This window comes from Tetrahymena thermophila (genome assembly GCF_000189635.1).
Source record: "Tetrahymena thermophila SB210 genomic scaffold scf_8254650, whole genome shotgun sequence".
Classification (NCBI taxonomy): Eukaryota; Ciliophora; class Oligohymenophorea; order Hymenostomatida; family Tetrahymenidae; genus Tetrahymena; species Tetrahymena thermophila.
Genome location: NW_002476418.1, coordinates 767,092 through 791,106, shown reverse-complemented (window position 1 = coordinate 791,106; position 24,015 = coordinate 767,092). Strand labels below are relative to the sequence as shown.

At 25.1% G+C, this 24,015-nt stretch overlaps 5 protein-coding genes across 5 annotated transcripts; 4 read left to right on the top strand and 1 right to left on the bottom strand. All coding sequences in view use genetic code 6, as the record gives it.

Moving 5' to 3' along the window:
• Positions 1-351: 351 nt before the first annotated feature.
• On the top strand, positions 352-837 carry TTHERM_00078960 (transmembrane protein, putative; the record flags this gene model as incomplete). The annotated part of the gene is made up of 1 exon (XM_001015737.1): positions 352-837. The coding sequence occupies one exon, from the start codon at positions 352-354 to the stop codon at positions 835-837; it is 486 nt and encodes a 161-aa protein (XP_001015737.1).
• Positions 838-1,514: 677 nt separating this feature from the next.
• Positions 1,515-8,691, top strand: TTHERM_00078950 (hypothetical protein; the record flags this gene model as incomplete). The annotated part of the gene is made up of 14 exons (XM_001015736.3): positions 1,515-1,686; positions 1,740-1,915; positions 2,227-2,533; positions 2,584-2,847; positions 2,899-3,623; positions 3,673-4,006; positions 4,065-4,442; positions 4,669-5,147; positions 5,203-5,565; positions 5,622-6,225; positions 6,287-6,540; positions 6,610-7,246; positions 7,307-7,766; positions 8,097-8,691. The coding sequence occupies 14 exons, from the start codon at positions 1,515-1,517 to the stop codon at positions 8,689-8,691; spliced, it is 5,748 nt and encodes a 1,915-aa protein (XP_001015736.2).
• Positions 8,692-10,483: 1,792 nt separating this feature from the next.
• Positions 10,484-13,159, top strand: TTHERM_00078940 (MORN motif protein; the record flags this gene model as incomplete). Its single annotated transcript, XM_001015735.3, has 8 exons — positions 10,484-10,543; positions 10,678-10,755; positions 11,147-11,495; positions 11,924-12,064; positions 12,209-12,470; positions 12,676-12,721; positions 12,778-12,909; positions 12,977-13,159. 8 exons carry the CDS (start codon positions 10,484-10,486, stop codon positions 13,157-13,159), a joined length of 1,251 nt encoding a protein of 416 aa, XP_001015735.3.
• A 2,822-nt stretch (positions 13,160-15,981) lies between these two features.
• On the top strand, positions 15,982-16,530 carry TTHERM_000078939 (hypothetical protein; the record flags this gene model as incomplete). Its single annotated transcript, XM_012797571.1, has 1 exon — positions 15,982-16,530. The coding sequence occupies one exon, from the start codon at positions 15,982-15,984 to the stop codon at positions 16,528-16,530; it is 549 nt and encodes a 182-aa protein (XP_012653025.1).
• Positions 16,531-19,921: 3,391 nt separating this feature from the next.
• On the bottom strand, positions 19,922-23,886 carry TTHERM_00078920 (sodium hydrogen exchanger family protein, putative; the record flags this gene model as incomplete). The annotated part of the gene is made up of 5 exons (XM_001015733.3): positions 19,922-21,102; positions 21,187-21,677; positions 21,742-22,234; positions 22,643-23,251; positions 23,652-23,886. 5 exons carry the CDS (start codon positions 23,884-23,886, stop codon positions 19,922-19,924), a joined length of 3,009 nt encoding a protein of 1,002 aa, XP_001015733.3.
• Between the last annotated feature and the right edge of the window lie 129 nt (positions 23,887-24,015).

Sequence of the window (24,015 nt, the reverse complement as noted above, 5' to 3'; positions counted from 1 at the left end):
GATAATTTAAAAAGTGAAGTTTATTTATTTAATCAGCTATAACTGATTTAAATAGATTTTAGTTTTAAATTTATTTTTGGATAAATGTAAATTGTAGTAAAAATAAAAAACATTTTTTAATAAAATATAAAATATGAAATTTATCTATTTTAATTGTTTTTTTTCTTATTAAAAATTAACTTTTGACAAAAATTAAATTTAAATTAGTCTTTTTATCGTCTTATTAAATAGCATTTGATGATTAAGATTTTTGGTGATAATTAAAAATTTTTAAGATATTTAATTTTAATCAATTGAAATAATCCAAATATTTAAGAGTAGCTTAAAAAAGTAATATTGTAGAATTAACAAATGAGTTTAGACGGAAAGATAGTTTCTAAAATAAATGAAAAAGAGGATAAAAAACCTTATGATCAAAATGATATAGAGCAAAAATGCTTAAATGATATGAATGAGTATCTTAAAAAGTTAGATATTCATGATTAGTGGGCTTTATATGATGAAATTAGAGTTATTGGATAGCCTAATAGGTTGATCTACTATCCAGTAGTGGCATGTTTATTTATAGGTTTATTTTATCTTTCGTCGTTAGGTAGATTCCATAGATACTAAGATGCCTTCGTTTATTTATGTTCATTTGTATTAGCAATTGCTGTAAAATTTATACTACCAAAAGCATCTTACATAATATAGTTTGCTTCTAAAAAGAAATATGAAATTAATAAGAGTAATGAGCCTTTGAAATTCATAATTGTGAAAGAGATGTATGAACATATCAAAAAAGTAGATACATTAATTAGAACTGCAAAAATTGACAACTTTAAAAAGAAAAAATGAAAATTTTCAATAAATTATCAACGAAACCACAAATTCTTCTTATAACTAATTGAGTGAGTAGTGATAAAAGATATAAACTAATATTTTTAAAAAAATAACTTTATAAATAGTTGAAAGATACATGCAAACATTAATACATATTTTAAGTAATATAATAATTTATTGAATATATCTATCAACATAGTCATTTCTTACATTTTTTATTTGTTAAACTTTAAATTTATCATATTATATATAATATAGAAAAAGACTAAAAATAATATTTTGCATGCATTCACAGCAGTAAAATTATTTATGTTTAGTTGAAGCTGTATCTAAAAAAAATTGAAATTTTATTAATAATTAGTCTAAATAACATATCAATTTATTTAAAAAAAATATATTTTATATTAACAACCTCAAATTCAAATTTTTTCAGTATTATACCCCTAATATTTATATAACAAATTATTTAAACCCGCAAAGATTTAATTAATTTTTATAAAATATTTAAAAAATTATCGCTCATAAATTATAACGAGGGATTGTTTGATACAAATATTAATAATTAAAAATATAGTATAATTTACACCAAAACTTAGGGCCATAAAGTTTTAGGTTGAATACATTGAGCTACTTTTGTTTAAATAAGAAGCAACAATAAGATTTTATATTATTAGAAACCAGAAATTTAAGAAATGTTTATGAAAAGTATAATGAAAGGCAAAATGCCAAAAACTCAGGAGGAAATGATATAGGATGAGCGATAATATTAAGAATCGAAAAAGTAAAAATTCCAAATAACAGATGATTTAATTAGAGCTGTAAATAGAAATGTTGCCCCTATTTTAGTCGATCTAAAGCTTAAATGTAAATTAATATGTTTATTTAGATTTGAAGAATTAAAATGCCTTAATTTTAAGAAAAGGATGGAGATGATTAAGATTTGGATCTTAATTTTAATAAAGAAGATCTTATTGATATGGTTAAGAATGTTAATCAATATGAAGATGTTAAATTAGTTCAATAAAAAAGTAAAATAGATTATGATTAGATCTAGTAGTAATAAAAGAAAAAAAAGCCTTAAGAAATGACAGATGTAAATTTCGCTTTTATCTTTATTTTGCTTTCAATCAAACATAACATATATTTTAGGTTTGAATTCCCTCTAGATTTAAATTAAAATAATTAGTGTTAAAAGCATAAATACATAAATCAATCAATAATATAATGAGAAATACATTTTTTTTGTTGAAAAATTCCAAAAAAATGAAAAATGGTTTTTTTATTTACAATTTTTGAATTCTTAATTAAAAATAGATTTGATTTAAAGTTTTTATCAATTGATTTGAAAATTTATAGAAATGGTTATCAATTTAATAAAGTGATTTTTTAATAATTAATGAATAGCAAGAAATCATGAAGCAACTTTAGGAAATAGCTAATACGAGATTAAGAGCTGCAAATAGTAATTACTTAAATTTGTTTGGTGTGGAAAGATCTAGATGTACTATGCCTTAATGCTAGAAAATTTGTCCTTAATATAGAGGTAGTTATAATATCAAACCATATCAAGGTGTTGAATTATTTTCATGTATCAATTGCAAATGTCCAATGAATTCACATGAAATTCCTTTAAAGTAAGACTCATTCTCTAATACACTAAGTGAAGAGCTTTCAAGCAAATATATAGAATCGACTCACCTCAATTTTAAGTGTAAGATTAATTTGGTGTGGTTCAATTAAAAAAATTTAATTAAAATATAGCACTTGTTGCACTCTTTTTAGTATGGCCGTAAGAAGAAGATAAATATATTATGAATAGCAACAGAATACCAGATTTCATCAAACAAAGAAAAAAACATTAATAAAATTAAACGATTTATAGTGCCAATTTAGAAAAGCTAGTTCAAATATTTAATGAAGGAAGCTTTGATATATTAAGCTATTATGATTGCTCACCTACGCAATTATATGATAAATTAGTTGAGAAGAAAATTTTTTCTATTAAAAAGCCAGTGCCTAAACAAGGTAAATAAATAATTTTAAAATTTAGAAAAATGTATTTATTTTTTTAATTAGAAATTGATAGTTACTTGGCTTTTATCAAGTCGTTTTAGAAAGCTGATCATTCTTCGAAGTCACATAAAAGCACTGAGAATAAAAGAAATTTACTTAATAATGAAAGAGATTTATAGAAATTTTAGCTTTACTAGCGCTACAAAGATAAAATATAAGCAAAATTTGATAAAATGTCTCATAGCCAATAAAAAGATATTGAATAAGCCAAAGTATATGTTTTATTAATTTCTTCTAAATACTAGAACCCATACACACAGTTTAGAAAGTTCTTAGTTGCTTCTAAATAAAGTATTCCTAATGAGTTCGTGTATTATTATTCGAGTAAATATAAATACAAGGGTATAATCGATTGTTAGCAATTCTTTCCTGACTTTTTTAAGATAAATTATTAAACTTTTGTTCTTGCTCAACACATACCTAAAAAGGTTCTTTTATAATCCAGAGCAGATGCTACTATTTCTGATGAGAAGATGAAAATCAAAGAAGAAGAAATCAGAAATAGAGAAGTTAAAAAGAATGATGATAAGCTAAGAGACTATTTAGACTTTAACAATTTTGTTGTTATTGAGGAGGATTTCTCTAAATAATAATCAAAATTAGGGCAAGCTTTTGAATTTATTGACGATGAAGAAGACAGCAGAGCTTAATTCTTTAAATTTTGTTAAGTAGGTGCAAAGTCACTGAATATAAAAATTTGTGCTAAGATTGGTCCTCCAACTTATACTGTAATCAATAGTTTTTCATGTATAAATATGAACATTTTACAATAAAAAGACAATAGGAGCTGAAGCACCAAATGTGTATAGGATTACAGATGAATATGATAATGAAAATATAGCAAATAATTTGTGTGAGGATATGAGCTAATCGTAGAGAGTAGCAGTTGTTTTAAGACCTATAATTGTGAATAGTAAAATGGATGAAATTTTGATTAATATATTCAGAATAAATGACTTCATCGTTGTAAATAGAGTCTTCACTCTCTTAACTCTAGATCAAGCAAAGTTGCTTGCCAAGCTAGAAGGTATCAGTGACTCCAACAAAGAGAATTACATTAGCATGATGCGTGAAGGTATTGTGCAAATTATCCTTCTAACTAAGCCAGGAGGTAAGTTTACTTAGTTTAAAGCAATCAGTATTTGAATATTAAAATGCTATAAAAATAGGTGTTAAATAAGTATAAGTTCTCTCTAATGGATGCATAACTGGACTTAAGCTTCAAAAAACCAATTACTTAGATGAATTGTTCGTTTTACATGAATAAAATGGTGTTATTTTCAAAGAAATCATTCAAAAAAATTTCTTTAATGTCTTTTAAAGTTACACAAACTTAAATATGTTTTCAGGAATTAAGGAGTTCTTTAATTTAGAAAAATTGATCTTCCAAGATTAAGCAAACGAAGATGATGATAGTGGTGGACTTTTTATAAACTAATAGACAAAAGAAGTCCATTTTGAAGGTAAGTAGCAAGCAGTTGTTAACTTGGGCAAGCACTTTACACCTATTAAGAAAAACTAAATTATTGATGACATCAATTAAGAAAGTAAAAAATCAATCAATTAATTAATAATTATTTTTATTTATTTATTCGTTTGTTTTCTAATTAATTTGGTTAATCATTAAATATTAAATATTTTATTTATTTTTAAGAATTTAAAAACAATTTTTAAATTTTGCAAAAGATATTTTTTATTTTAAAATGGATACAAATATAAATCTTTAAATGCTTTAAATTAGTTTTTACAAATTATTTAATTTTTATAAATTAGGATTCAACTTCTTTTTGTACTGCCCCAAAGATGAGCTTTCTACTGAATAAATTGTTAGTGTTTTTATGCCTGAATGTGCAAACATCTAATTAATACATATAGTACTGAAACCTCAGTATATTTAATATGAAAAAGAAGTTAAGTAGCAACTTTTAAAGCTAAAATTTAAAGTTTGGAATATTAAGAAGTTTTTAATACCAAATGCTCATGATGCTAAGCAATTTGTGGATTCTCTTCAAGTTATTAAAAATGCTAATTCACGTGGCATAGAAACTTCATATAATACTGAATAGTTTGCTATTTTTTCTTGTGTTAAGCCTGCAGGTAGAAAAGAGATGCTTTCATTTCTTCAAGATTTTAAAATAGAATATGTAAAGGGTGAAGTTACTGAGCCTATTATAGCAAACAGTTTAAAATCCATGCTTATTCCTTGTCATACTGACTAAGCTCATGACCTAGCTTAGCATTATATTCATCCAGTAAATAAATTCAATTTTATTATAATTTGTATGAATAATTTTTTCTTTAAATTAGAAACTTAGGATTTTTAATGGGTAAGATTTTTCAAATATGTCAATTGAAGAGAAGGCTATTTGTGCCAAATACATGTTAGAATCTACATTTGCCACCGGAATATCAGTGAAAAAAAAGAAGGTGACTGATGCTGGAGAAAATAATAAAGATAAAACTCAATCTGGCAGGGTTGATACACAGTAATCTGAAGAATAAGAAGGCTAGCAAAAATTAATAGATGAATATGACATTTAAGAAAAGCTAATTGATAATCCTTTATATCCTCAAGAGTTTAAACATTTTGTAATTAAATCAGAAGATTTAGGTTACTTTGAAGTGCGCATTCACGATCCTCTTAGTTTGAAACCTTATGAAATAAATTACGTAATAATTGACTATTAATAATGTATTTTATTAATCTATAACAATAATAATAATAGATTAGATTATCATAAAATTTCAAATTAACTTCTTGGTATTACAGTTTGATTAACTAGTAATATATGCAGAGATGTCCATTAAGCTATTAGTTTAGGATGATGCCTGACTATAAAGATTTCGAAATATAATTTAGAAATAAGGCTTATAATAATTTACCTAGTCATATTTTTGATGTAGCTGAGTACTGTGGTGGTTTCTTCCTTGAAACTATTGCTGATTAGATGAAACTTTATAGAAAATATGAATTGACTGAATAGCAGTAGTCTGCAATGAGGAGAAATAATATTAATAGAGGATCTGTTGTTACATATATGTGGGGAATGAAATTAGCAAAATTTGTTAAGGAAATGGAAGATCTAGAATTCCCTTAAATTGATGGATTTGGGGCAATAATATGTGATCTTTAAGGTTAATTCAGAGGAACATTTTAAGATAATGATGAACTAGAGGAAAATTTAATGCAAAAGTATAGGGAGATATTAGAAAAAATTAAAAAGTAATTAGAAGCTAATAAAACTGATATGAAATTGATGAATAGAAACAATGATTCAGAAAGCAGATCTTAGATGATAGAAAGGATCAAAGCAAAAATAGGAGAAATCTGTAAGTTTATTTTAATAACATTTTTTCTAAATATGTGTTTGATTAAAATTTAAATGTAAAGGTAAAAGCGAAGTGTTCAAATAGAGCAGATAAAAAGACATGAGAAGGATATTCCCATCTTTTGTAGAGAATGAGCATATTAGAGTTAGAGTCGATAATAGATAAATTTATAAGCGCTATCTAAATCAGGATTACTAAACACAGGATGAATTTTTTGAAAATAGAGATCAAAGTATTGATCTCAAGCCTGATATAAAAAAATTGAATGGAATTATTAAGGATCTATTAAATTTAGAGAGACTAGAAACTGAAAATGTAAATCGAAAACACTAAATAAAATATATTTAAATATAAAAACAATAATTTTATTTTAAATTATTATAGAAATTTAACAGTGAGAGCTTGAAAAAAAAATTGAAGGAAGAGGAAACAACTTTTGACATGGTTGATATTGAAAAACGTTTATAGTTTTTAGACGATGATTCCTAGATTACTTTTTTAATTGATTAAATTACAACGAAAAAGAACAAAGTTTTAAGAATCTTAAAGGGACTTGAAATTCTTGAAGATGAGGAAAAGAAAAGGTTGAAGTAATAGTAAAGACTTTTAAATTAAAATAACAAACAAGCAGTAGAAATTGAAAATAATGAAGAAGATGATGAAAACAAATTCACAGTTAAGAAGTACTTGAATCGTTTAGATGATATCAATAATTTTATGAATAGATTAAACGAGAAATATAATGGTAAAAATGGTAAATTTAACATATAAGCTGCAAGAAGAATCAACACATTTTGCTTTTCTTATGTAGTCCCAGAAATAAAATCTAAATACTCGTTGGTAGCAAATATTTTCTATTTGATAGATGTGTAGTTTAAGTCAATATCTGCCAAATATCATTTGACTAATAATGATTAAGAGGAGTATAGACAACTCATCACATCATTAGAGTCAGGTTTCAAAACACATTACAAAATGGATGATCAAGATATCAAATACTTGAGAGAAAAGTATCAGGACTGTAAAAGAATAATTTCAATTCTTGCTTAAAACTTACTTATTTTATTTTTTTGTAATTTAGCAAAACTCGTAAACAGAGAAAGGAAGTCTCACATCCCTGATTTTATAAAGATAGAATAATTTTTTATATACCTTGCTTAGATGGAAAGAAACCTATCATTAGTAGAAGAGAAAAGCAATATTTTCACAAGAATATTAGATGAGAAACAAAAAGAGATCAAAGAATTCAAAGAAAAAATGGCTACAGGAAAACCGGATGAAAGTGAGTGGAGAAAAATAGAATAAAAATGGGAGCCCTTGACAGAAAAAATAATGAGCGATAAAAAACAAATTGACTAGCAAATCATGAAACTTTTGGATGAATTAGACAAATTTGAAACTGATTTCAGCTATGAAGAGAGCATGAATTAAGAAGACTAAAATCAACCAAATAGAAAAATTTAAATTAAAAAAGATCACTTGTTTGTAAGACCACAAGGAGAATAATTCTCAAAATATATCAACGATCCCACTTATGAAAAGTAAATTAAATATAAAATAGCCTTTCAATCCTTTAGTTTGTTTAGCATATTAAAATTAAATATTTCTATTTTTAAACAAAATTTTGAATTCTTTTCATCTTAAAATTAATTTATCCAACTGAATTTTTTTATGGTATTTAAAAGATATTTTTTTATTTTGTTCATTTAATAATTTAATCTTAACTGGAATTTATAATTCAAACTTAATTAAAATGTTTAAAAGCAATTTTAAATAAATTGAAAAATAGAAATTAATTTTGGAAAAATAAATTTAATTATTTTAAAAGTTAAAAGTTTGAGTTAAAATATTTTTTTTAATTAAAATAATAGGTTCTTGGTAGATATTTTAGATATTCCATATAAATTTGATCCTGCAGAATAAAATCCGAACATGAAATCTGTAGTAAAAAATAGAAGACTACCCTTATTAGAAAAATATGGAGACAAAGAATTTTTATAAGATGCAAATAAAGATGTTTTATAAAAGACATGGCTTAATAAAGAACCTCTTCTTATTAGTCACATGCGTCCTGTTAAGGCTGAAGATAGAAATTATCTCTTGGTTGAAAACATCCATAAAAACTAGCAATCAGAGTCAGAAAAGGCTATTCAAAAAGAAATTAGGAGGTTTAAAATTTCGTAAGGCATACCTTTAAACGAAGATGAAGATGAATAAAAACAAGACGAATAACTAAAAAAACAAGATTATGTAGAATATCAAAAATAATAACTTAAAAAATAATTTTAAAAGTAATAAATATTGAATGACCGTTATGACGATACTAATCCTGAACGTTCCTCAAATTTAGCTTAAGATATATTAGATAACTATGTCAAGATGATTTAGCAAGAAAAAGAATAAATGACTAAACAAAGATAACAAGAAAGTGAATATAACAGAAATTATTAAAACTATAAAAAATGAAATTTTTTATCCACTTATATTTATAAACAAAAGTATTTATCCTTATTACAAAATTAAAATTTAATTATTTTTATTTAAAGTAAATTAATTTGTATGCATTTTAAACTATAAATAAATTATTTTAAATAAGAAAGAATCAATAAACTGTTAATTTAATAAAATAAATAATTTTTTTTTTTTGTTAAATTTAAAAATAGAAATTTTAATAAATAATATTTTTTTTCTTTTTAATTTTTAATGAAATTTATTTTAAAACTATGACTTATTTTTGAGAAAAATTTTTATCTTATTTATTTCTTTTTGCTTTCTTGTTTTTTTGCTGTTAATTGATTGGTCCTAAATTTGTTTTTCTAATTAAAGAAAATAAAATTTAATTTTCTTAGGCCTATTATTAAACTAAATAAATTTTTATTGTTGATTATAAAATTAGAAAAAAAACAAATAACTAAAAAAACAAATATAAAATTACAACTTTTTAACGACAAAAGCTTTTTTTCAATTTATGTTAATTAAAAAAGTATCTCAATACAACCATTAAAATTATCAAAGATATTTTTAAAGAGTGAAACTAAAAATGCAATTTATTTAAAATAATATTTTGTAAAATAAAATAATTAAGTATTTTTAAATGAAAACAATTACTTGATTTTATATTTGAACAATTTTGCAAAATATTTTAAAATTAGCTATAATAAATTTGAAAATGCATTATTTATTAATTATTAAAATACTTTATAATTAAAAAAATTTGAATAAATGACGAAATAATAACTATTTATATGAACAGTTTTTTTAGAAAGCATCATAAAAAAGGTATTAATAAAAATACATTTTTATTTAAAAACAGATTCAATAGTATATTAAATGGATAGTACCTGAATATTTTCATTTGCTTTCATTACTTTTCTAAAAAATAACCTCTATTGCACCTTTTAAAATTTTTTGATAAATTACCTTAATATGTACTTCATTTAGGAGAGTAAAAATGCATTCTATAAAAGTTGATAATTCAGTTGAAACTTTGTTTGTTCATATTTTGATGTTGTTTTTCAAAATAAATTAATTGATATATTAATAAATATATTTAAATGCTTTTCATCTATATTATTTAATATGAATGTCACTTTGGATGCATGCATATAATAATATCAAATATGTATTGAATCTTGAAGACTATTTTAATTGATAAATGAATAAATAAATGAATGAATGAGCTGAGAGAGTTATTTAGTTAGTTAGCGAATTAATGAATGAATATTTTCTTATGCTATCAGCTTATCAAAAATATGTACTTAATCATGTAAATAGGAAATTTATCAGTTCTATGACTGTCTCTATTTCTTACTATCAATAAATCTGGGATTATTGATAAGATGTTTAACAAATAAAAACGAAAAGAGTTCTTACTAACTTTAATAAATTAAGAAAAAAAGAAATAAATAAATAAATAAACAATCAAACAAACAAAAATTTGCAAAAATTAAATTAAGAAGAAAGAAAGAGAAAACAAGCAAACAAACAAACAAATAAACAAATAAATTAATAAATAAATAAATAATTAGTGTATTGAATATTCATAAAATCAACCAAACGCTATTAAAGTTATTGCTAATAAATTAAAAATAGGAAAGAGAAATCTAAAGCATAGTGAATAACAATAATAAATTAATTAATTTATAACTACATCTATCTGATTACTTCAGAAAAAGACAAAGGACTGACACTTCTACTACAGCTAGCAACAAGATTCTATCATATATAAATATTCAAAACAAAAAAGTAAATAAATAAAATGGGTAACTAGTGTGCTTGCACAACCTGTAAAGATCCTAACAATGAAATCACCTAAATTGTAAAAATGAATTTCATTTATTATCATTTTTGATTTTCAATTCAACTCTAACCACCAAATTAATTTTGACGATTTAAACACACTCATAAAAAAATGCAAATTTGTTTTTTAACATTTTCATTTTAACTAAATAGCCTCCAGAAACCCATAGTGTGAATTCTACTCCAAATGGATAAACTCAAGCTGAAAAGGTAGCAAGCAAGTCTATAAATGTAATCTTAATTATTTTAAATAGTTATATTCATGTAGCATTAGAAAGCTTGAATCTCTTAAAGCCAAAAATTAGATTTAATAGAAAAAATTCAGCAAAATTATGAATCGGAACAAAATTCTTAACACTCGCCAATCATTAAAAGAAAAATATTCTGATTTGTAAACATTTTAAAGAGCGATAAATAGTGACATATATTTTTATAGATCAATTGATCAATCAATCAATCAAGTCTCTATTTACTAATAACTTATTTTTCGAATTATAGATGTATTTTTTTAATTTTTTAAAGGGCGATTTTTACTGTTAATATATTTTTTAGTTTTCTACGATAAGAAGGAATTAGTGTAATTAAAGTAAATATTTATGATAAAACTATTTCAAAATAATAGGAAGACGAAATGAGAAAGTATCAGGATGGAGATGAAGGTGTAGTTAAGGTGAATAGTCATTAATAAAAAGAAGTGCATAGAAATGCGCCTGAAGATGATTCTTAAAATTATCATGCAACCAAAAAAAATGATGATTAGTCAAATACATATCAAGAAAATCATAATCCCAAAAACGAAATGAGTAAGCCAAATTAAAGGGAAGAAGAAAACATGATAGATAAGTAGCATCCACCCACTAGCGCTCAATAAGAATCAGCATAAAAAACAAACAACAATGAAGAATAAGAAAACGATAAACACTCATAAAACTCTAAATATTTTGAATCTGAAAAAGATATGCCTCCTCCTAGTAATTACATCAATTTTATTTTAAATATTAGACATAATTCATGCTCTATAACCTAAAATCTTATTTTTATGTTCATTATTTTGCTTAAAAGACTACAAAGCAATCATCCATATCATAATTTTTGATATTTTTAAATTTATTAGCTGACTCAAGAGTTCCCCCTACCTAACTCTTATTTATAATCTTCTAATTTTTAATTAAAAATTTGCTAACGAAATCTGTAATACTTTTCTGTTAGAAGAATATAAACTAGAGTTTGCATAAAAATTATAAAGAAGTTTAAATTTTAGAAAAATCTAGTTTAATGATTTTTTTGCATTTGAAATTGAGAATTTCTTACAATTTTGATATAGGAATGAGATTTTATTTAAATACTTTAAAAAATTTTGTTTAACATTTTTTAATTTATAATTTTTTCTTTAATAAAGGCAATTAAGTTAACTCAGATAAAAGAGAAAAGAGAAATCCATATACTTTTAAAAGTGGAGCTGTATATGATGGTGAATGGAAAGGCAATATGAGAGATGGTTACGGTGAATAAAAGTGGCCTGATGGTGCAAAATATGAAGGTAAATTATTTAAAATGAATTAATTAGTAAATATAATAAAAAGATAGCTTCAAAAGTCAAGGAAGAAGAATAATAATATTAAATTGAAAGCAAATAAGAAATAAAAATATAAATAATTAATCTTTATTTTTATAAAAAATAAAGGTGAATGGTAAAACAATAAAGCTCATGGTAAGGGTAAATTCTACCATGTTGATGGAGATATTTTTGAAGGTTAATGGTAATATGATAAGGCAAACGGATACGGAACATATATTCATGTCAATGGAGCTCGTTATGAAGGTTCTTGGAAGGATGATCTCTAGCACGGATATGGTGTCGAAACTTGGAATGATGGCTCTAAATATGAAGGAAATTATGTTAATGGTAAAAAGCAAGGCAGAGGTGTTTATACTTGGGCAGATGGGTAAAAATTATTTAAAATTATAAAAAATTAGCTATGAAATATCTATTGATGATTCAATAATAAGATTGAAAATAATCTAAATTATTTATTCTAGTTTTAGTTCATTAAAATAGATTTGCAAATATTATCAATAGCTTTAATTAATTTATTTGATTCAGTATAAATAAAATTTTTATTTATTTAAAATATTAATGTAAATAAATAGCTCCAAATATGATGGTGAATGGAATGATAACAAAATTTGTGGAAAAGTAATTTTTTATTTTTTGTTTAAAAGATTTTAAAATAACTTATTCAATTTATTTAGGGAAAATACTTGTGGGCTGATGGAAGATAATTCGAAGGTGATTGGTTGAATAACAATATGCATGGAAGAGGTGTTTATACTTGGAAAGATGGAAGAAGATATGAAGGTGAATATTTCAACGATAAGAAACATGTATGCCTTTTAATGCATTAAATACTAAAAATTAAATAAATAAATTTTTAAAATAAATTAATTAAAGGGTATTGGTATTTACTCATGGGCAGATGGACGTAAATACGAAGGTGAATGGAAATTAGGTAAATAACATGGTAAAGGTAAATATATTTTATTAGACGGTACTGTAAAGACCGGAATTTGGGAAGATGGTAAACGTGTTAAATGGTTAGAGGAAGGCGAAGACGCTGGTGAAAATAATTAATGATTAAGAAAATTTAGATGTGCATACTTCTTTTACTTCGACTATAAAATAAACTATAAATTATAATAAAAAAATTACATAAATAAATAAATAAAAATCTTATATAAAACCAAAGAAATAAATAAATACAAATTAACCTGCTTTCTCTCATATCTATCTTACATACCGTTCTAATCAAACAATATTTATTCAGGAGATTGTCAATGTGTAATTAATTATCTTCTAGCTTTGTTAAGCAACCGCTAATCCTAATCTTTACAATATAACTAACTAACTAACAAACTAACTAACTCTCTTTCTAACTTTTGTTATTGTATGTTACTTTAAAAAGCGAGCCTGTCAATGTAAAAAGCAAAATTAGGTAGTTGATTCATTCACTCATTCTTTCATCCAAGAAGCCATAGAAAGAATATATAAAAATAAATAAATAAATATTGAAGGAGTAGTAGTAATAAGCCAAAATTATTTTGAAATAACTTATATTCATGACTCAACAAAAGTATAGCAATTTATTCAACTAAAAATAAAAAATAATTTGGAAACCTTCTGTAACAATTATTAAGGCAATAAACAAATTTAAACTATAATTAAGATATTCTATTTACTTGTATACATATATTGATTATTCTTCACTAAAAGTTAAAGTTGTATAGTTTTTAAAGATATTATTCGTAGATTGTATTTCATTTTATTTTGTTTGTTTCAAACTATCTAATTAATTAATCACTTAAAATTTTACATAAACAAATAAATAAAGTATTCGCATTTATTTCAAACAATCATGACATATATATTGAAATTTATTAAGAAATTTATGCTTTGTTTGATAAACCTATTTACAATTTTTGATTATTTTTGGAAGAAAAAGATATTTAAAAAGCTTATCTGATAAATTTTGCTCTTCTTGTTCTTCAATATCAAGATCCAAATTTGATATTTTTTATAAATTCAATAACAATATACTATAATACTATACAATATGATCTAAATTAGATAATAAATTTTCTTCAATAAGAGAAATTATTTTTTGAGCATTAAGACACTTATTCGAAATTTGATATAAGAGTATTTATTTTGTTAAATAAATATATATTTTTAATGAATTTTAAAACAGGTATTTCATCATTTTAATTTAAACAGAGATAATTTTTAATGTTTAAAAATTATCAAATTATTACAGAATGAATTTAATGAAAAAATGAAAGAAATTCTTAAATAGATTTAAATAAAAAATTATATGCAAAAAGAATTACATTATTAGGTAGTTATTCATTTATTTATTTAGTCATTTGGCATATTAAAAAATCAGTTTTTAATTTTTTTAAAAGTTATTTGATAATTTAATTTTTATTTTTGGACTAAATTACTTTTTACTATGCCAAGTTTAAACAAACTAGAAATAAAAAATTTATTACAAAACTCAAGTGTTATTAGAATTAAGTCATGATATTTATGTTAAATTGTTGGTTACTTTATAAAAATTTAATTATGTTCAATTGGTGTTTGTGTTAAGGAATGAATATTTGTAATAACCTTTGAATCTATGAGTGATTTATTTTGTGTTTAGAGTCTGTTTGTTTTTTTGTTTGTTTATTTATTTGTTTAGTCTTGAGCAAAGATAATTTTTTATTTTATTTTTTAATAATATTTTTGTAAGTAAGTATGTTTGTTTGTTTGTTAGATTTTAACTTTTTTTATAATTTTAATGAGTATTTAAGAGTTTTTAATAAAATTTACACTTTAATCATAAAATTTATTTGTCTCCATTTATAAAGGAATGATAATAGCTCAATCAAAAAATAAATCCCAAAACGTTAGCTCTGGAGAATAGGAGAGAGTAGAATAGTAAAGCTTAGAGAATATAACAAATTAGACTATAATAATGTGAATTTTATCGTAACACTAATGGGCTAAATTATTTGGCTAAAGGTTTTTATGAGAAAAACTGAACAGATATTTGTTGGTAACTATTTATTTTTATATGTTTAATGGCAAAGTTGGAGAAGGACAAAGATGAACCAAGCTCAATCTAAACATTTTCCAGGTTTCGAAAGAATTCAGAATGTTTTAAGAATAATTTTATCCTATTATTGTGAGTGACCTTAAACGATTATTTAGGTATGATTTCCAAGGGCTAATTAGATAAGCTTCATCTGAAAGTACTTCAAATTTAGGTCCAGAAATTTCTATATGACGGATACTGCTTTTAGCTATGCATACAAGGAATTTATAAAATTCCATTTGGCTGGGGAACATACATGTTTCAAAATTAAATGTTTTTAGTGATGAGTGACTGCTTATAAAATCTTAAAGAGATTAACAAGTCTAAGGGCAAAAATGCTTTTTGTTTGTCAATTAAAGAGTGAGGCTGTTAATCTATTGATTTTTACCTCTTAAGAAGGTAAATATGTTAGATGCTTCTACCGATTTTAAGGGAGGTGTTCTCATTAATTTATATTACCACTAAATAAGGAGCTTTTTGCTTATTATACAGTCTTGAGGAATATACTCAGATAATTAAGAGTCATCATATTCATTTAGTTGTAAGTGAATCTCTTTGATTTTTGGTTGTAGAAATTCTATCAAAAATTTGGCCACTGTTTTGTTATGTGAGTTGATTTTTAGAGACAAAGTAATCTGAATCTTTTAGATTTAGTCAACTTAATCTAGTTTATAGTCAATAGGTTAATTCGATGTAATTGAAGTTTGCATTTTGGTATGGTTAATCTATGAAGTACTTGATTCATTTTCTTCTTAGTTTTCTAAATGTGGAATAGAGGAATCTATATTGAAACTACTCTCTTTAGAGCTTTGATGTTTCAAAAATGTTTAAGATCCTTTCCTTTACTATTCAAAACTTTTTCTAGGAGTAATAGATAGAGGAGTAGTTTGTTAGTGTTGTAGTAAAATATGTTCTGGTTCTATTTCAGCAAATACAGGTGTTGGCTGCTAATGGTCTTGTTGCTAGTCTTTAACGATAGAAATTTAATTTTTATCTTGGACTATTTGATCATTATTGCAGGGATAATCAGAATCAATAGAAAAAAATGGAATGTCATCTAAATCATACTTTTTAGAATTTTCCTTTTCCATTTGCTGTTATGGGAATAAAACAAATTCAGGTAATTTATTTTCTAAATTCTATTTCTATAACTCATAATCACTCTTTTTGCTTTCGTGGTGCTGCCCATTTTACTATTTCCCATTAGCATACTTCTTTTTAGCTGAGTCGTTGCTACTAGATTGTGTTTCTGCCAGTTCCAAAAACTAGCTTTTTAAATCATTAGATTTTTTAAGTCTCTTTTCTATTTATTTTGATGATTCAATTTTAACTGGATACTAAAATATCATTCCATCTATAGCATGAGATTTGAACACAGCAGCTTTCGAAGATTTTAGCTGACTCTGTTAAGTTCCGTTACTCAGGGTTTTAGACACATCTAACTATGAAGTTTCCATAGAAAATCTAATAGATTAGGGAGTGCTGACTTAGTTTTGTTAGCTTTTAGATTCTTCGTATTAAAATACATTTTTATTTATTATAAATTAAGACCCATTTTACGAAGTGCTTTTATTTTACTCTATTACTTAACTTGATTGGTGTGAGCTTGAGAGAGGAAAATCCTAAAAAGATTAATTTTGTGAATTAATGCACGTGTCACGTGATAACTACTTTTAATGGATTTATTTTAGAGTTTCTATGCAAAGATTATCTAAAATGAAGTTGTTTAAAACTAACTTTTACAAGTTTTTACAATTTAAAATGCTCTCTAAAAATTTAGTTGTAAATTAAGCTTTAGTTTAATTCTCATTCAATTGTTATTCACTATTTTCTTTTAGAGTTAATTCTACTTTGCTAATGTTAGCACTCAACATGCTTAATTTGTTTGCTTTAGCATTTGATAATAACGAACTATTCAAACAAGGTTTAGCAAGCATGTCATCAAACACATTGTAAATGACAACTTCACGAATTGACTGATTTTATTGCTAATCTAAGTAAGCAAATAAACTTTATTATAAACCAATTAACTCTTTTGGCTAAGCTGTGTTATCTTTAACGTTAACTTTTATAAATTTCAAACTTTCTTGCTATATATTAGATAGTATATGATTAATATTTGTTTATTTTTCGACATACACATTCAGTTTGTTGATTTTTATGAGTTTAAACACACTAGAATTATCTTAATTAATGAAATTTGAAGTAATATTTAAGTCTAACTCATCTATATTTTTGATTATCCCTATAAACCTAAATATCCAATCAACGTATTGCTAGTAGTTAAATTCTAAAAGCTAATTTTAGAGATTTTGCTAACCTGCGCCTGAATGGTATATATCCTTAAAAACAACTCTTTTCGCTTATGCCTTCTCTCCTAGGTCTGCAAAGAACTTGGTGGCTAAATAAACTGAAATTTTATTCTCATTGTTGTATTTAATCATTAAATTTTTTTGAATTAACAATTCTAAGAAAGAGATCTCACTCAAGTAGGGCCTAATTAATTCTAGCTAGTTAATATATTCGTCCTCATATTGTGTATCATCCATTGCAATTGAAATGACTATTTATTCTTTGAATTTCCCTTAAATTGCATCTAGTAAATTAGTATCAGAGTGAATATAGTTTTTTAATATGTGCATCATCTTCTTAATTCTCCAGATCTTGCTTTTATGATTTCCTTATTAATGTCAACTAGTTTTTTAACTTAAAATGATGCTTGGCTTTAAACTTTTCTACTTCCTACTTACAAATGAAAATATGCCTTATTATTGAAATATATTGAGAAGATGCTGATTTTAAGAGTGCTTTTTCAATTGCTACTTTAGCGTATTTGAACTTTTATTTATTTGAGAACCGCAGAAAATTAGTCTTGAACCTACTTGAGAGAATGATCTCTAATTAAAAATAATGTTTCTCCTACTTTTATAAAGTTCGTCTTCTTTACTCTATGTAAAAAATGTTCGCCTAACTACTATTTGCTTAGTGGAATTGAGGAGAACCTATTATGGTATAAAGCGACTTTTAGTTCTTTTTTCAAGGTAGCTTCCTTGAATATATTAGTTCTTTGGTATATTAATAACCTATTATACTTGACTCCCCGAGTATATTCGGAATTTGTCTTTGTATTTATTTCCAAAAAATTATTTATTTTTTATCTAGAAAAAGTAGTAATAGCTGAATTTTCTGCCTATCCATTTGCTTTTTATTTAAAAATAATAACTACATCGTACACATTACCTATTTATTTATATTCTTGTTATACACAAATTGAAACAAAATCCCCCTAAAAACCATTAATTTATTCATTAAAACACGCTTTTTTCATTCATTCATTAACAAATATTTTAAAAAATCTAAATTTTTAAAAGTACATGTCATAAATAACTTTTAAGCTTAACTTCTTTTAAGCAAAGCTAGCAACCCCAGTCTTTTTTTAAAGTTATTAAGAGCCATAAACAGTGAAGTCCTTTTCTAAAAGCCAAAAACTTTGAAAAAATCACCTTTGTAAAATTTATGTCTAAAGTATTTACTTAATTCCTATTAATAGCTAAAACCACGTATCTCACTTCAAAATAAATAAACTATAAAATATCTGCAAGCTTCAAGGTAATCTTAGAATTAATTAATTTTTTATTATTTACGCTAAAAAACCTTACCTAAAATAGACAGTAAAATTAGAACTTTTAAAACTCTTTATCTCACTCATATAACTTTTTTAAACTTTCTATCACAAATTCTTTACATAAAATATAATTTATTTGCTTATATTAAATATCAAATTAAGGCAAAATACATAATAAAACGACATATTAAAATTCTTTTAAGTACATTTTAAATATTTAATTTAGCTAGAAAGTTTATGATTATTATTTAATTTATAAACCAATTTAGTGAAATTTATTAAAATAGATTTTTTAAAAATATTAGTTGATAATTATTTTTTTAGATATTATAAAAAAATGGTTGCTATCATTTTTATATCGATTATATTAACATTATATTTAATCAATTCTTCAAAAAATTTTGTTGAATTTGCATATGCTGATTATAAATAAATAAATAAATACACTTTAATTTATATAAAAATTGTTACTTACAAATTTTAGTGAATAGATTAAATTAATTATCTTATAAAGATTTTGAAAATATTAATTTTACTTTTTAATTTTTAAACTTAAACTGATTATATCAATGATTTCCCAAATTTTATAAAATAATATTAACACCCTTAAAATAAATAAAACAATCTTTAAATTATGTAAATTATTCCTGAAAATTTTCTTTAAAATAAAATTATGACTATTCATCAATTAATATTTATTTGATTTTTTTTATTAAATAATTTAATTTAAAGTTTTTCAAATTCAAAAATAGAAATAAAGTTTTTTATCCTTTGTTGAATTTTCAACAATAATAATCAAAATTATTTAGAATTTATACTCTTTTTATCAATAGCTTGGTTGAAAATTAATTGAGTACATACTTGAAAAATGAACTGATTGATTCTAATTAGATAACTTTTAAAGTAAATTTTTTTGATTTAAGAATCATTTTTATTGTTCTTGTAAAAAATAAGAAATTTTTTAAGAAAGCAAACTAATTTATTAACTAATTAATTAATTAGTGATGCTAAAAATAAACAAGGTAAAAGTGATAAAAAATATCAACAATTTCATACAAAAAATATGCACGTTTTATATCTATTTATATGATAAATTAGTTACCATAAATTACTCTTAAAAACCTTAAAAAATTATTGCTCAAAGTTGACTCTCATCAGCAACATATTGATTGCTGCTGCTAACAAGATTTTGATTGAACTTTTTGACACCTTATTCTTCGAAGTGAGCATCCATTATGGATTGCTTGCGTTCTAAGACTTCAGTAAATTTAAGAATATAACTGTTTTTGGATGTTATATATGATTTGCTTGAAGGAGGAATGTAACTGAACTCATCGATGATATTATCTTGTCCAGAATCAGTGTTTTCAATTTGACCTACCAAAAGATAACCACCGAATTCAAAGTTGCAGCTTTAACGAGCGTTGAGAGCAAGGAATTCAGATTTGACTATGTATTCGTTAAGGTGGTTTTCTTCCATACCACGAAGAGGACCGGCTTTCTCAGGGAATATTCTTATAAAGTAGATCATTGAGTAGAGATAAACCTTCTTTTCGAAGATCTTATTTTAACTCATGATACCCTTAATGGTAGCGAAAGGAATACCGTACAAGGTACAGTCTGTTTCAGCAACGGCAGTACTAACAGAACGAGAGTTATTTTCATTAACACAGTTAGCAAAACTGAGGAAAGCACCCATACCCTTAATCATAGTGTATTGAGATTTGTCACTTGCACTTAAAGCATCAGTTACTGTACCTTAAGTAATAACGTAGAGGTAATCGAACTTTTAGCCTTCATGATAAATTTCATTGCCAGCATAGAAATTGAAACTCTTGTGGCATTTTTCTAATTGACGGATTTCTTCAGGAAGAAGAGATGAGAAAATGGGGAAACGAAGGACAAAAGTATTGAAGGATTAGAGTTCAGATACTTCTTACCAGTTAAAAGTCATGTTTTCTAATTCAAGGCATCTCATATCAACTTTCTTACGAATATCGTTGTAGTCACCATCATCAATATAACCATTGTTTTTGTATTCGTTCAAGAATTTCTTTTGAGTTTCTAATAAAGCAGAGGCAGCACGCTTAGTGTGAATAGCCTTAATAATTTCAGGGAATTTGTTTTACAATTCAGAAATGTATTTGTAAGCATCGTTGACTTGGTTTTTCAATTCATTTACAATCTTATTAATGAATTATTATCCAAGAGGATAGTTGTGGAGTAAATGTTCGGCTTCTTCAGCACTAGTAATAAAGGCAGTGGTAACTTCATAAACAAAAGCCATGTGATGTGTGATGTAATTTTTAGCCATGGTACCTATTTTATAAAATATTTTTAAAATACATTAAATTATTCTTCATTTATTTTATAAATTTATAAATAAGTTAATTAATAAATTACCAATTAAGATCCAGTTCTTTAATCTAAACATCAATCTGATGGTTGCAAAATCAGTGAAGTTTGAATAGATGTTATTCCAAACAACAAGAGGAAGATTAGTGTTATCGAGAGATACATTAATGCATTCGTTGAGCAATTAAGCAGCTTCAGGACCCATCTAACCTTATTCATAACCTTCCCAAACGTAAGTCTTAAGAGTTCTTAATAATCTGAAACGAGTTTCTGAGCAAATTTCTTATTCATCGAAGCTGGAATATGTTGATCTTCTTCCACTAGCTTATCCTTCTGCACCGGAAACAAGTTCATTTTTAATTTCACTGCAACCAGAGATTTCAACAACCTTTTCCCAATCAGCAAGATTCAAGAAAGTATTCATTTTTAATTCCTTGAGCTTATCATCGCATGCATTTGATAAATTTCTTTTGGAGTTTTTAACAACTCTGGCTCTAATTTGAGGAACTTCAATCATTTACAAGTATCTAACTAAAGCACTTTATATATTAAAAAAATAATAATTAAAAACCTAATTAGTAAATATAAACGTTTAATGCATACCCACAAGTTGTACCGTTGACTAATAGAGTCATAGTTGCAACACCAGACATATAGAAGATGGTTAATTATCTCAATCTTCTACCGAGTGGGAATTTTACTTCATCTTAAAGGTCGGTATCGACAGCAACAATTAATGCAAGAGTTAAACCAAGAGCTCCTCTTAAACCACCCCAAATAAGAACCCACATTTCAGCTTTATTAATACCATAACCGAAATACTTCAAGCAAGGAAGGAACATAAAGACCATGAGTGCACGAGCAATCATCATCAAAACCCAGAAAATTGGTAACTTAACCCAATCCATAAATTCAATAGTAGATTGAGAAACCATTTCCTTACCAACAATAACACCTGTAAGCAAGAAGATAATAGTTTCACAACTGTATTAGACAAAAGACCAAACAGTGTGTACTGAATGTTCACTTTCAGGATAGATTTTGGTTCTACCATGAGCACTCATAAATAGACCGAGAACGACAATAGACAAGATACCTTTTTTAAAAATAATTTATTAAAGTTACTTACTTTGCAAATAAAAGTGCTAGTTTTATAATTTTAAAAAATCAAATTCTAATTGTTTGTTTTTATCTAAAGAAAATTAATTAATTTGTCATTTAGTCAATCATTCTTTCAGTCAGCAGAATATCAATAAATTAATTAATAACGATTTTAGTAATAAAAATAAAGCTTTATTAATCATTAAATAAATATTCATCTATTTTTTGATTTATTATTGATATATTTGTACTAGAATCAATTTTGATATCGTTTTATACTTTTTTGATTGTTTGATTGTACATTTCTTTTTTATTTTGCTTGCTAACTCCTAGATATTTATTTACTTATTTATTAGTTGCTTGCTTTTGAAAAATAATGAGATGAAATAAAATTATTGATTACCAGAAACACCAAGGAAGGTAAATTCGGCGAAGTAGAAACAGAAGTAGCAGGTGATGAAAGTTACTGTTGAGGTAAGTACGTCATCACGAATAATTCTTCTTAACCAGAAAGAACCAACCATACCACAGATGAAACCGAGGGCTGGACCACCACCAGCAAGTCTGAGGAAGTTAAGGGTAACACTAACAGGTGTACTTTCTTCACCCTTTTCCATACCGAAGAAGACTAAGAAGAAGACCATTGCAGTACCATCATTAAGCAAGGATTCACCTTCGATAAGTGTGTTGAATCTAACAGAGGCACCTAGTTCTTTAAGCAAAGCAACGACAGCGACGGGATCGGTGGCACAAAGAATAGCACCCATAGTGAAAGCACCATTCCAGGTTAAATCTTCATCATAACCTAAAATTGATTTCAAGCAAAAACCAAGCATAAATGCACCAACTAACACACCAGGACCGGCTAAAATGAGAATGTTAACCAAAGCTCTTTTGAAAACATACCAATCGCAATTGAAACCAGATTCGAAAATGAGGACGGGAATGAAAATGAACAAAATCATGTGAGGGTTAATATGACTCATAAGTTCAGCACTACTACCTATAAGACCTGTTAAATAAAAGATAAAAATGTGTTAATTTATTGCATTTTTAATTTGAGTAGAATTTTAAATCATTCGATAAAAGATAGCAAAAATAATAGCAGAAAAACGAAATATCTAAATATTTTTGAAGTTTCATCTATAAATGCTCAATAAATGACTTAAATATTGATAGCTCTTTGAGGAGATGTGGTTTGAGTAAGAAAAATATGTTCTTCATTGTGAAAACGAAAGTATATAATCAGTTTTATTAGTCCTTCACTTTCGCTCCATTTTAAAAATATTTAGAAGATAAGAGCAAGTAAGCTAAATAGATAGATGATATATTTCGTTGATAATATGAGAATAAATAAAAATTGAAGTGATAAAAATTAGGAGATGTGAAAATATAAATAAAGTTTGTATTACCAAATGAACCTCTGTAGCATCCGACTATAATACCTACAACAATAAGCATAGGAGTGTATGGAAGACCAGTTTTTCTATTTAGCTATCTAAGGAGACCTCCCAAAGCTAAACCCATAATTACGAATAAGATAAGATATGGTTATTCGTGATCTGTCATACAGTCTCCACCACCGTGATGACCTCCAGCAGCTTCTTCATGGCCACCAGAAGCTATAATTTAACCTTCAAGACTCATTTCTTATGTGTTTTTTAACTAATTACTAACCTTATTAAAAATATTGATAGAGCTTTTTAGCTTTCAATATCTAATAATTTTATTGAAAATTTGTTTTTTATTTAATTTTATTATCTGAGATAATTGTTT